The sequence below is a fragment of the Hyla sarda genome, chromosome 1 (genome assembly GCF_029499605.1).
Source record: "Hyla sarda isolate aHylSar1 chromosome 1, aHylSar1.hap1, whole genome shotgun sequence".
Lineage (NCBI taxonomy): Eukaryota > Metazoa > Chordata > Amphibia > Anura > Hylidae > Hyla > Hyla sarda.
This window is the reverse complement of record NC_079189.1, coordinates 188954761-188969294: the sequence shown is the minus strand read 5'-3', so window position 1 is coordinate 188969294 and position 14534 is coordinate 188954761. Positions and strand designations below refer to the sequence as shown.

Sequence of the window (14534 nt, the reverse complement as noted above, 5' to 3'; positions counted from 1 at the left end):
CACATAGAAAACCTCTTCTACTCTGTGCAGTTCCCGAGACAAGCAGAGATATCAGCAGAGAGCACTGTTGCCAGACCGAAAACAACAACTCAACTTCAGCAGCTGATAATTATTGGAAGGATTAAGATTTTTTAACAGAAGTAATTTACAAATCTAGAAAAAAACTTCGTCCGGCACCAAAGTATGGGGTAAAAGGCTTGTCTTTATTTATTCCAAAGCAGAATACATACAGATCAAGATGTCTGATGCGTTTCGCCCTTTACAGGGCTTAATCGTAGACTAATAGAATCTTGAAACAAACATGATTAAAATACTGAGCAATCCGGTCACACGACCTACCGCATCATCACATTAAAATTACATGGAAGAACTGGATACCTGGATACCACATGGATCGCGCTCTACTTGGATATCCTGAGGTGATTAACTACACGCTAGTTCACACATTCCTACTTAGCGTTTTTCTTTTGTGTGAATCTTATTCTAGAGTTAAACGGATTTAACCGCAAACATCATTAATTTGTTATATCCTTGATACTATCTACATACTTATGTGTAACGATAGGACCATGTATATCCCTATACTACTTAAGGACCAAAGGAGACAAGATATCTAGTACTACTAACCTGAGATCTATTGTGAGATGGCACCAAGGCTATTATTATTTTAGATATTATAACCTATATTAATTTTTATAGTAAAATATGCATATATCCGTTATACATAATAGTTTGGATATATGTATATAATGCATTGCACATATACGTTCTGGTTGTTTCACATATGTGGATGTTTATTAATTAAGGGATGCTTAATTTCTATTACATTATTTACTTTGGCTACATTTGTTTATTACTGTATGGTTACTATTATATTTTATAATTTTATTATTATTTTTATTTAATTATTATTATTTGTTATTATCTTTTTGCCAATTTTTTTTTTTTGTATGATTTATTACATTATTATTTCATTTGTGTTACTTTATAATTTGCACTATTGTTAGTATTATTTAAATTTATTTTATTTTATTTTCAACGGCAAAAACTAAGCAAATGTCAACCAATGAACGCAATGAATTGAGGCGATATTTTTCAGGGACAAGTAATTATCAAATCTAGTCTCTTATTCAGACCTTGTGGATGCCTAGTTGCTAATAGAAACATCCAAAATGTTTCACGATTATATAGCCGCCTCCTTAAATCGCCTCCTCTCACTCCTAATTTAATTTTTTCCACTCCTGTCACCCTCAGGGAGCTATCGTCCCCTGCATGTACTTCTCTAAAGTGTTTGGAAAGCATGGTACATTATTTTTAATGTCGGCTACATGTTTATGGAATCTTGTTTTCAAAGTATTCCCTGTACAACCTGTGTATTGTATCTTACAGGCAGTGCATGTGGCCACGTATACAATAGATTTCGAATTGCAATTGATGTAATCTTTAATCTTATATTCTTTGCCCGTACAACATGAAATAATTTTATTTGTTTGTTCTATGAAATTACAGGTAATGCACCTAGTGGGTCCACACTTCCAACACCCTGTTGTTTCCAGCCAAGTCCCCCTATTTTTCCTGGGATTGGACTGGCTTGAAAACAAACTGGGTGACAGAGTATATCCCAAAGTGGGACCTCTGCGTGAAACTGACATAATACCATCTTGCACTATATTTTTTAGTATGGGATCTGTTTCAAGTACCGGGACATATTTATTAATTATGCTTTCTATTTTATTAAATTGCAGACTATAGGGCGTGACAAAATAAGGTTTTCTTGTACCATCATCTCTGATTTTTGATTTCTTTCTTCTGCCTTCTCTATTTGAGTATGTTGTTAACACCTCCCTGTCTAACTTATAAATTCTTTCTATTGAGTCTAGGAGCACTTTTTCACCATACCCCCTCTTTTTGAACCTATCCACTGTTTCCTTTTTTACCTGCTCAAACCGCATCTTGTCTGAACAGTTCCTTTTGGTCCGGCAGAGTTCCTCGAACGGAATATTGTTAATCACATGCCTTGGATGGCATGATGATGCCAATAATACCGAGTTTGTTGCGGTGTCCTTCCTGAAGGGGTATACTTCTATTTATAATATCTAAAATAATAATAGCCTTGGTGCCATCTCAAAATACCTTGCAGCCGTTAAATTAGATCTCAGGTTAGTAGTACTAGCTATCTTGTCTCCTTTGGTCCTTAAGTAGTATAGGGATATACATGGTCCTATCGTTACACATAAGTATGTAGATATAACAAATTAATGATGTTTGCGGTTAAATCCGTATAACTCTAGAATAAGATTCACACAAAAAAAACGATAAGTAGGAATGTGTAAACGAGCGTGTAGTTAATCACCTCAGGATATCCAAGTAGAGCGCGATCCATGTGGTATCCAGTTCTTCCATGTAATTTTAATGTGATGATGTGGTAGGTCATGTGACCGGATCGCTCAGTATTTTAATCATGTTTGTTACAAGATGTATTAGTCTACGATTAAGCCCTGTAAAGGGCGAAACACGTCAGACATCTTGATCTGTATGTATCCTGCTGTCGAATAAATAAAGACAAGCCTTTTACCGCATACTTTGGTGCCGGGCAGAGTTCTTTTCTAGTATAAGGAGTTGCTGGCAGTCCGCTGCACAGGTGTGTGAGGTTTCCAACGCTGGTGAGAGCGATATCCATATCCTTTTAAATTTACAAATCTGTAACTTTCTGGAGCCAGTTGATTTTAAAAAAAATTAAGTTTTTTCCTGGAATACCCCTTTAAAGAGAATTTGCTACTAAGAGCTGTAGACACTTAGATAGCTGTTAGGGTATAAAAGCAAACACCACTTTTCCTGGAGCTGATGGTGATTGACAAACTTGTCTTTTTATCTCTTAGCCAAGTGTCAAGGAGGTGGTGCTGAGCTGCTCAAGTGCTACAGCCTGGCACATCACCTCGCTTACTCTCCACCTCCCAGCCTCTCCTTGACTGACACACAGGGCTTTCAATTATAGGGGTTTTCCCATCTTGGAAAGTTATTCCCCATCCACAGGAGTCCCTCAACTACTTAAGTTCCCTGCAATCTCAAGAATGGGGAGCTGAGTCTTCTGTTAGAATGGAGCAGAGGGTTGTGCATGCATTAGGCTGTCTCCACGGTTCCCATAAAGAATGAACAGAGCGGCAAAGCGCACACATGACCCACCACTTCATTCCCGTTTTGAAGATCATGAGTAGCCTCAGTGATTAGATCCAGCAGCCTCTGTGCTATAATAAGTGCTCCAGAAGCTGATGGTGCTACATAAATTAATCAGTCCATGATACTCTCACTTTTGTACGCTGGCAAATCACTGGATGTGACCAAAAGTAGTAGGAAAAATGCTGGTAGAAAATGATAAGGGCCCCCTTTATAAGATACGACGCGTCTTCTCATTGTAAGACAACCACATCTGATACTTACTTCTACACCCAACAGTGCTGCCCAGGTTAATCCTCTCAATAGGGGAGGAATGTCCACTCTAGCTTCCTTCCAAATCAGGTTCTTCTTGTATGGGTAAGCCTTAAAAACATGCATGAGTGCAGAAATGTTTAAATGTTTTTACCAAAAGGAATTTTCCAAGCAGAACACAGAAAAAAAAACAACAACAAATACTATCCATAAGATCTTATATTTCCGCCAGTGCATCGGTAGGCCATGCTAGTAATAGGGGTCCATTACTACATTATAAGTATGGCAGTTATGTGGTCCACCACACACATACATACATAAAAAAAACATAAATACAGGCACACATACGAACACTATAGTCAGCAAACATAGAAACTTGCTTTGGAATTTATAATGTATCAAAAACATATGAACTAAAAGTACAAATGGAAGCACAGCAGCTAATATTAGTGACACTAATATGCAAATGTTTTCATGTTCTTGGGACTAGAGATGAGGGTTGCCAACCTGAATTATTCTTTTTTTCCTGGATGATTTATTTATAAAAAAAAAAAAATCACAGACTCATTTTTTTTTATAGACAAATTTGAAAACCAGAATGAATCATAAAGCTTATATGTGTGTAAAGTTTAATAAACTGACATAAATTAATTATCAGCATTTACTTTGAGCTAAAATGATGATAATTTCAATCACAATGACCTGCTAAAGCACCAATGGGTTTAAAATAAAACTAATTTGAATGCGCGTGTCACAACAATTTCTGCCATGTTCTGTATTTTGCATGAAAATCTAAAAATTATACATTCACAAGAAACATGGTCATATGTATTTTTTATTTCATGTACAGTAAACAGAAGTTCCTTATTTTTACGGACTGTCCAAGAATTTGCTGGAGATAAAGTAGTGATCATAAAATGACACCATACTTTTGGATTCCCTGTCACATTGGAAAACCCTAATGTTAGCCACTTTTTGTCAGATAACAAGGAACAATAGGCTGCATTCAGAGAGAACAGTGACTGTAGATAAGGTACACTTTGGATTTAGCGTGCTTTCAAACATCCAGCTCAGATCTAAAGGTCTGTGAAAGGCGTCTGTTCAGACTAATTCAACAATATAAAAGGACTTACTTTAAGTAGCCTATCAAATAAGACAATCCGGTTGAGCTGATATTCTGTGTCTCGTTCTCTGATAATGAGAGGCAGGGTGGATGTAGAGAGCTCGCTGTTACTACCAGAATGAGGGACATTTGACTGGCTGAAAAGTGATTAGAGAGACCAGAACAAATTACAAGCTTGTTATATACACATGCGTGCCCCATCTGCCACTGACAGCTTGTGTCTCGCTGCCGCCGAACAGCAGTCCCTGTCATGCCCTGGCCGTGTCTGTACCGTCTTGCTCTCTGGGGAGTCATTCATGAATCATTGATAAATGAAGATGATCAGCGTGATATTACAATGTCACTGTTAACATTTTGCACTGCCAGTTATTTGCATACAGTTAAAGTATCACCACGTATGCCAGGTGCTATAAACATATCACTCAAGCGATCAGCTGTGTACTTATAGAGCGCACATGGGAACAACGCTACTGTAAAAAATAAATAAAGGAAGGAGAATGTCGTGAATGAGATTAATACGATATTTGCATCAGATTTATCTGATACAGTTACAGGAAGGAAATATAAAGTTATACTCACTCTTCTCCTAAGAGAGGATAATATGCTTCCCCAGGCACATCTTTCAGTCGCTAAAGGTAAAATATATGTATAAGAATAAGATAGAAAATACAGGCGATTATAAGAGGCAGGCTAGTGAAGACATTTGCATATTAATCATGGGGATGATTATTGAAGCAGGGGAGCTCGGATTGCCGGCATCCTGCCTCAATTTGGCACATTAGCGAAATAGCACAGAATTAACTAAACGGCCATAACTCAAACTACTCCAGCAATTAAAGCTGTTCCCCCGCACTATAACCCAGTATATTGAGTTTAGTGCAGGTGAACTGGCTGTCAGTTTCTCTATAAGGGTCCATTCACACGTTCCACATCTGATGCGGATTTGACGCATGAAAATCGACAGAAAACTCACATCGGACCTTCTGCAAGTTTTCATGCGTCAATTCCGCACATTTAACTCTCCTACAGCTTGAAATTTGAAGCAGCGTATTTTCACTTCCACAGGCTGCTTTAATGAACTTTATAAATAAATAAATAAAAGCCCAGCCCACTGCGTAAATTAGCAGTTAAACTCACATGAAAGCAAGAAATGGACTGATACTAGTAAAATACGCTAGGGAAATTAGATACCATTGATTTTAATGGCACTTACATCCACAGCGTATTTTACAGCATTCAAAACTCGCAACGTCAAATCCACAGCAGATGCCGTACGTCTAAATAGTCCCTAATATGGATCAGCAGGATGTTAGAGTTATTAATTAGAATACCAGACACACTTTTTTATCTTTATACTCCTTTCCAGTGCTGAGATATAAGCCTTTTTGTAAACATTACGAAGGCTCAAGTGCCCAGGGGGCATTCCCCAACAATGCAAGAGCCCAGGATTAGCCAGTCAATCTCCTCCCTGCTAGTTGCCAATTAAAGGTGGATGCAATCAGGCAGGGAGGCAGTGAAAAATAGGTGATGGGCTGGTCAACCGTGTGCTTTTGCCAGGCTGGGGAATGCCCCCTGAGCACTTTATCCTAATTTACATAATAACAAAAAAGGTGTATATCCCTTTGCTGGAAAGGACTAATGTATATAAAAATAAAAGGTATGCCCGGAATCTCAATGAGAAGAACTATGCAGCCACAGGCTTCTTTAATGAATAGCTGCTGACAGGTCCATATAAGTGCATAATGTTACTACTGATCTAGTCTTATGGCATATCCATAATATCAATATCCATAGAAGGGGGAGAATGGTGGTTATTTGATAAGAGAGGGGGAGGAGAAAAGGGAACACTTGATCAAGTAAGTGTGCAGTTCACTTTGTTGTGGTATAAAAAAGTTACAGAAAAAGCTCTCCCTATCTCCTTCTTGAGGAGGAGGGGAATAAGCCTCTCGAATCAGAGTATCGCTTCATCTGGGATTTCTTCATTTTCTCATCTTACCCCTCTCAACCCAACAACCTTGGACATAAGTTATTTTCAGCTATAACAGCATTGTGAAGGGCAGGAAGAAGTTAATGAGCACCAATCAGCCTGTTATGGGAATGTGTTATGGAAAACTGGAATGAATGCTGGCTTCTGGCACATTACCAAATTATGCAGGAGATTGGTTTGTTTTTTTACAGGAAAATGAATGAAAAACATATATATTGGGTCGGGATATAAGCAACAGAAATCTGAACATTCTCTCTTACATTTTGAAGCTGGCACAGAGATAGTGTCACTGTTGTGTCATCTAGAAGGGAGCTTCTGTCTCTTCCACGCCCAAAACTTTCTCCATCTTCTAATAAGAGGCTAAATAGGCAAAAAGTTAAATATTGCAGAAAAAACTCTGAAACAGCTATCAAGGATAATAGTTTTATTATTATTATTATTATGAAGACTACTATTGACATAAACTGCACTTTTCCTGTTTTCAATATATAAATGAAGAAATATTAATGGCTAATGCATAGTAAGGAGCATGGAATGTCCAAAAACACTGGGAGAATTGAACATGTGTTTTATGCCAGTTTTTGCTGCACCTAAATTGTCAATGCATTGCCCCAGGAGGGTGCGTGGACTAACATTTTTAGACAAATGTATTTATTCTAAAGACAGCAGATGCTACAAATCTATGTCTGCTCCAAATTCATTAATAGAGGTGTAATTTTTTTTTTAATAACTTTGGCGCAAATCACTTCAACTATTTATTTAATTTTAATAAACACTAGTCTTAACAAATGTGAGCCACTGTACCTCTGAAGCTGAAGGTAATTACGCATCCTGCATTTTTATCTTTCACCAGATGGTGGCAGCAACATACAAACTGACAAATATTCAAAGGGATTTTAATAGATGCAATAAGTTAAATGGTACCCATCATTTTGACAAACTTCTGTCATGTGACATGTTTTGATCAGCGGAGGTCTGGGGGCTGAGACAGTCACTGACCACTAGAACACGGCTGAAGTGCCGGTTTTGCTCAACTGTCCTAGCCAAGTGTGTAGTATATGATTTTAAAGAGAGTCTCACAGACCTTTATGAATCTTGAAGCTCTGCTGAAGGCTTCTGCCCCATGTTTTAGTGACCGGTGAGGGGTCTCAGCACCCAGATTGTCACTCATAGAAACTACAGACATGACATGTCGGAAAGGTTTCAAAATAATAGTTATCCTTTAAAGAAATCTCTTAGTGAGTGACAGATTCCCTGTAATATGACGCAGCATTGACATCAAACTACATAAAGAACTCGCTTGAAGTAATTGCCGGTACTGATAATTTTCTTATATGGCTGTTCGATAATGTTGCTCTCTATATATAAATGTAGTAATAATTTAAAACTGTGTTGAATGTTCACTCACCTTCCCTTAATCTAATAATACATTTGTACATCCCATATGCATATACTCCTTTTTTAAGAGCATCGTCTGTTAATATATTTTTAAATTTGCTGTAAATAAAAAGTCCCCACAAAGTCTTTGATGTGGGTTTTCCAAAGTCTTTGCTGTAAGGAAGCCAAGCATGATATTACAATGAACACTTCCACTTACTTTGGTAATGTGCAAATTGGTGGTTTGGATCTTATAATTCCTTTACTGACTAATTCTTTTTCCAAGTCTCCCCCTGCCAAACACCAGAGGTGGTACACTTCCTCAATGGATCTTTCGGCCAGAAAGTCACCTTCATCTAAAATGATGGGATGGTAGGAAATTAATACATATTTCCTTTATGGAAAGTCAGTTATGCTCCAAACGTTATATCTGAAATAGTCACATTACCTCTACACAGGAGACTGATGTCCTCGGGCAGAACAAGGTCGGCACATCTCAAAGTAGAGGAGAACAGGCTGGCGGGTTTGCGGTAGGGCATGTAGGTAGGTGAGATTTCACTGAACACGATATCAGAAAGTAACTCTGAAGCTGTCGGCCTATAAGGAAGACATTCATTGTACGTGTAATAAAACAGGACGGAGACAAACATTCAGTAAACAATATCACCAGTAACACAGAACTTACCTCATTTTAAAAGGACCTCATTTACATGGCAGAATATCAGAAGGACATTCTATATGGCACCTGAATTAGTCGATGCTCGGACTGCTCGACAATGAAAATATTTTTTCTTTTCGCAGACTCTGAAATTCTAATTTCGTTGGCAGAATTTTTCACTGAGGAAATTCTGCCATGTGCACGGTGCTGCTGAGTTTCCAAACTGAATTTTTACACCGAATTCTGCTAAGAAATTCTGCCGTGTGCATGGGCCCCAACAACAATAAGTCACAATGTGTATTTTTTCCAATAATAACACAGAACTAAGTTGATAAAACACAAACTTAGGAAAGATGTCTGACTAATTTCACACTCCCTTGGTTGTGTTGGGGTAATGTCAGCATTTTTCTGTTGTTAGGGCCCTATATCACGAAGAGTGAATGAAGAAAAGGACTGCACACAGGGTCCAGTCATAGTTTGCGTTTTCCCCTTCTCACACACTAGTCAAACCTTGTAATAGGCTCTGCAAACGTGCGCCAATGTACCTGATCTCAGCCTGTGTAATAAGGCCCTTAGTTATACCTAAGTTATATATAGTTAAACAGAGACTAACTCGGATTAGTAAAGAATGTCTCAATAAGTTAGATACCTTAAATCCAGTTTAGAATAGTAAAGTTATATTCCCTTTTCAAAATTTGTTTCTCATCTCCTTTCTTTGTATATTAGTTTTTGTAACTTTAGAGCAGTTGTCTCCAAACTGTGGCCCTTCAGATGTTGCAAAACAACAAATCCCTGCATGCCTGGAAAGCCTTTGGCTGTCCGTGCATGCTAGGTGTTGTAATTTGCAACAGCTGAAGGGAACAGTTTGGAGACCACTGCTTTAGAGCAACATTTTTTAGCTTGAGAGACTCTTTTGATAACAATAAGGTAACAGTCTAAAAATGACCAAAGGATATGGCCTGTCAATGATATGGTTTTGGCCCTTGTGCCAAGTTCTCGTAATGTTGCAATATTCACTAGTGCAGAAAAATATTTGCAGCAGGGAAAAAACTCAATCCATGCTATTGCAGATCACTTAGTTATGGGCAAGTTTAGCTTTGACTATGGCTTGCTTTGCACTCACCTTTTTGATGGATGATAAGTAAGGCATTTGTTCAATAAAGTTAAGAGATTTCCTGGAAGACTCTTGAATAAATAAGAAAAAAGAAGACATTCAACTCTTTAAGAATGATACAACATACAATAATACAGTAAACATAATTTATGCCACAATAAACAGCATTTGGAGCAGCAGTAGCCAGAAACCCTTGGCTCCCTGCTGTACGCAGGTTCTGCTCAGTGAGGTGCATGGATTGAGAGCGGCTTAATAGTATCACAGGAGTCACTGTATAATAATACTTACCTGTCACCTGCAAACTATAAAGGGCTTTTTATCTTTCATACATTTAGGAGGGGCCTCTATGGATGTGAGGCATGTATTGGACTTACTATATATGTAGTAACTCAAAATGTACACCCCCTAAGCTATCCCTTACTATCTAAACTTATATTTTGTAAGAGTCTGATAGATCAATGCTACCCTGATGACGTCCTTTGGCACAGAAGGACAGAGACGAGATGTCAGTATTGACAATAATAGCTAACTATATAATGACTTTCCAGTACTTTGACTCTTCTTCTCTGAATATGGGAGGGGCATACCCCTGATTTTGTGATACTTTAAGCTAGGGGTCTGACATGATCCTGGTGCTCGGACTCTGATCTACTGAGTATTTGGGTATTTAGAATTGACCTAATCTGGTGTGAGAATACGTTCAGTTTTAATGGGTACATGGGTTTTTCACATTACATGAGTTGTTATTTTAAGATTACCTATTAAATGTTATATTATATGCACTTATCCTTTTTATAATACTTTCAGCATTAAACATGAACCTGGTATCTGTTCACCTGTCTAGAGCTACTTTATATAAGGAGGTTCCACAGAAGAACTAACAAACAATCTTATATCTTGAAACAAGTTCATGTTATGTGCGATATCTATGCAGCGTCACATATAATTTGAGTTTTCTAAACTAGATCTCATATTCTGCTTACACAGCACTACAATACAGCATTATTTGGAACGTTCCGGGTATTAATCTGGGCAGCATCATTACAAGACTATGCGGTGGCACAAGGAAATGTAACAAGCATTTACACCGAGTGATGACAGGCACGGAGAAGGGATAAATCCAATTCCGCTCTTGTTACAGATGATTTGAAATGCTACCTGCTAGAATTGATGAAATGGGACTCTGGCCTGCTCTACAGTGCCACCTACAGGGAATATCACTAACCATCACCTCTTAAAATGCATGTCACTAGCTTTAGCAGCAATTTCCTGGGAATTGCAGAGCGCTTCACACACCTTTATCACTTCCACACATCCATGTTCTTCAGCGAGCACGGTCACGATGTCATCAACACAGCCTGGGGGAAGAAAATAACAAGAAAATGAGGCCTGTGCCATGCACACAAGCACTTGAAACCACGTTAAAATAGCAAGCTGGGAATTACATGGTGAGGGCCGGAAAGCTAAATACAGTTGGAATGGAAATCTACAAGTAGCAAAACAAACATATGATTAAATGCAGATCAATGCTTCTGCAGACACGACACCATTTCTACCAGGGTATCCTTACACAGGAAGCAGACCAGGGTGTATGAACATTACGCTCACAAACAAAAATCGGGGAAAAACTTTAATACAAACTATAAAGACTCATCAAAAATGTCTTATAGCCAATAGCAACCAGAAAGACACTCATCCGACTTGTCTGACTAAAATAGACCACCTCGGCACCTTTTGATCACAACTAAATTGTCATATATTTTTGACAAGCAGATATGCAGGATAACAGATTTCAACAGAAAGAAAAAGAATAGGATATGTCATTGTTTTGAGTTCATTCATTAATGGGAGTTTGTCAGTAGTTTTGAGCAATTGAAACTGCTTACAGCCCTATAGAGACATCACAGATGGAAAAAGAAAAGTTCTCCGTTGCTCAGTTGCCCATAGCATCCAATCGGATTGCTTCTTTCATTTTTCAGAGGTCTCTAAAAATTAAAGAAGCAAGGTTTTGATAAAGCTCCCCCTCCTTGTCCAGGGCATAGAGCTCTCTGCATTGACCGCTTTCTCGATTCCTCAACTTTTGTCCAATCAGAAGACTTGAGGTGTCAGTCATCAAACATGAAGGTCAGAATGCTGGCAATTAAACAAAAAACATAACCTGGACTTCTTTCCTGGGCGATGCCTCCAGTATCATGCTCCTGTCCTTCACTTCAGTCTGCTTCCTGGTTTCTGCTGTTGACTCGTCCTACTGACTCTCAGCCGTGGTAAGTGATTGGCTGTGCAGCAGTGTAATGTAAGGAACTCTGGCCCCAGTCTTGTTCCTGGTGCCAGGGTTTAATACCTATAAACAATTGATCGCTATACGATGACTAGAACCCTAAATTTACCATCCACTAGGAAATAAACATAACTTTATTGAATGCCCTGAACAATTAAAAACCTCAACCCACTGGTCTCATTGGTGTGTATACAAAAAAAAGTCATACTCTAGCAAAACAAAACTGTGCACTTCAGTTGCTATGGTTGCAGTCCGTGGCAACTATATAAGGACAAACTGGGTGATGTTTAAAACCTAACACATAGTCCTTCGACGTTTCACCACTCACAGTGGATTGATCAACAGTTATGGGGCAAGGGCTCAATACGTCACAGTGTGTCTCAATCAATAACTAGCCAATGCGGGGCACTGCTGCGGCTGGCGTTTAACTGAGCTGCAGTCTGGCGAGGTGATCACAAGAAACCAGGAAGAGGATTGCACTGGAGAACAGAGAAGGATACTGGAGGCAACAGTGGAGCAACGGGAAGCAAGTCCAGTCTTTTTTTTTTTTTTTAATACAGGCATTCTGGGAAGGCTTAAAAAAATGAAAATACTGGAAACCCTTTTAATTCCTCCACAAAAAATTACTTTTCCACATTTAATTCCTCCACAAAAATATGACTTTTCCACGTTTTTATCAAGAATACTTAACAAGGACCCAGAGGGTCGAAATTAATTATTTTCATAATAACATCTCTAATACATTTAAAGGGGTACTCCGGTGGAAAACATTTTTACATATCAACTGGCTCCAGAAAGTTAAAACGGTTTGTAAATTCCTTCTATTAAAAAAAATCTTAACCCTTCCAGTACTTTTCAGCTGCCGTATGCTCTAGAGGAAGTTGTGTAGTTCTTTTCTGTCTGACCACAGTGCTCCCTGCCGAAACCTATGTCCATGTCAGGAACTGTCCAGATTTTTTTATTGAAGTAATTTACAAATCTGTTTAACTTTCTGGCACCAGTTGATTGGGAAAAAAATTGCTTTCCACTGGAGTACCCCTTTTATTTTTAATATTCACTATTCTAGCTATGCCTATATGGATGCTGGTGCCTCACAATAGATAATTTGGGGTCCTAGTGGTCCAGTAACTTGCATCCTTTCCTATATTTTATATGGCTGCTGTACTAGTGTGACATTTTTTTTATATTTGTGCCTTTATGGGGCTGTCACCTGCTGACAGACTCCCTTTAAATGGGTTTGCCCACAGGATAAGTAATACTTGAATGATTTTCAAGGTACCAACTGCTGGCACCCCACTGATAATTAGCTCTGGGTCCAGGATAGTGATTTCTTAAAGTTTATATGGCTGACAGAGACAGCTAACCACAGCACGTAGCTTCAATCTTTCTGGCTATGAACCCTACACCAATGTAATCATTGAAGAAAATGTGCAACTGATCCAACAGATGGAGTTAAAACTTTTTCTTCTTTATTATAAGTCCATGCATGGAAGCTGAGCGTTTGTCTGTATTGCATGGACTTATAATAAAGAAGAAAAAGTTTTAACTGCGTCTGCTGGATCAGTAGCATATTTTTTTGGATGATATCTCCAGTTCCTGGGATCAAGGATACAGGATAAGTTCAGTTGTCAGTAAGGTACTTTGCAGGGTGAGCTGTGTCAACTCTTGTTGTGTTTACCAAAATGTCATCCATTATATCCCGATAAGGCATTAAAAAAAATGAACTTATCAGACACAACAGCCTAATACATTACATGTGTGCACACCTACCATCCTTACCCATATCTATCCCTAGCCATTACCCACCTGGCACTTGTGCCAACATGCTGAAATAAAGAAATCTGTGTTTTGAAACACAGACGGTATTTACAGTAAACGTCATGAGTTCCATCACAAAACCAAAACTAAGGGGTTCAATTCTCTTTTTTAGGATAGAAGTGGAATGGTCCTTACCAGTTCTCAGCCTACTTTTAGTCCTGTGGTTAACTAACATTAGTTACAATTGCTATAAAATATATTTTTTAGGTAAATGGGTTTAATTTACAGTGTACAGGATGTAGTCAAGCTCTTTGGCAAAGTAAATAGTTCAGTAAATATTTCAGCTTGCAGAACACTGCTATTAATCCTTGTATCAGGAACACTGAACACACTTCTCATCTGTGAAGCTACTGTATGGAAATAAACACGTCAGCCCCACTGATTGTTTTCTAAGTCCGAATTATAGACAAACAATCTAACTTAACTAATAAAACAGAAAACAGCTGTACTGTTCATCTCTTTTATTGGACAAATTAAGTAAGTTAACCCTTTGGAATCACCTGGATTTGTGCATGGAGTTCTAAAAAAAAATGTTCCTCAGGAGGAAGCCTTCACGGCGAAACGACGTTGGGGTCTGACTTGCATAGGGTATGTGTATTGGGACAGGGAAACTGTTCTCCCTTCTATCCGGGTTAAACTCTATTTTGTGCTTCCCTAGCCGGATTCCGGTGACATTTTGGCTATTGTCTCATCCTAGGACTCCTCTATTGCCCGGCTATGGGGTGGAACACTCACTTATCAATAGTTTTTCTA

At 38.4% G+C, this 14534-nt stretch overlaps 1 protein-coding gene across 1 annotated transcript in view; it reads right to left on the bottom strand.

Annotated features, from left to right (window-relative positions):
• The window catches only part of TBCK (TBC1 domain containing kinase), a 307224-nt gene that overhangs the window by 210344 nt on the left and 82346 nt on the right, over nt 1–14534 (bottom strand). Inside the window, exons 8-15 of the mRNA XM_056566040.1 lie at nt 10982–11043; nt 9695–9756; nt 8362–8510; nt 8134–8269; nt 6797–6896; nt 5129–5178; nt 4560–4686; nt 3439–3537 (exon numbers count right to left, since the gene is read on the bottom strand). Coding sequence (XP_056422015.1) covers nt 3439–3537; nt 4560–4686; nt 5129–5178; nt 6797–6896; nt 8134–8269; nt 8362–8510; nt 9695–9756; nt 10982–11043 — 785 coding nt within the window. The remainder of the gene's footprint in view (nt 1–3438; nt 3538–4559; nt 4687–5128; nt 5179–6796; nt 6897–8133; nt 8270–8361; nt 8511–9694; nt 9757–10981; nt 11044–14534) is intronic.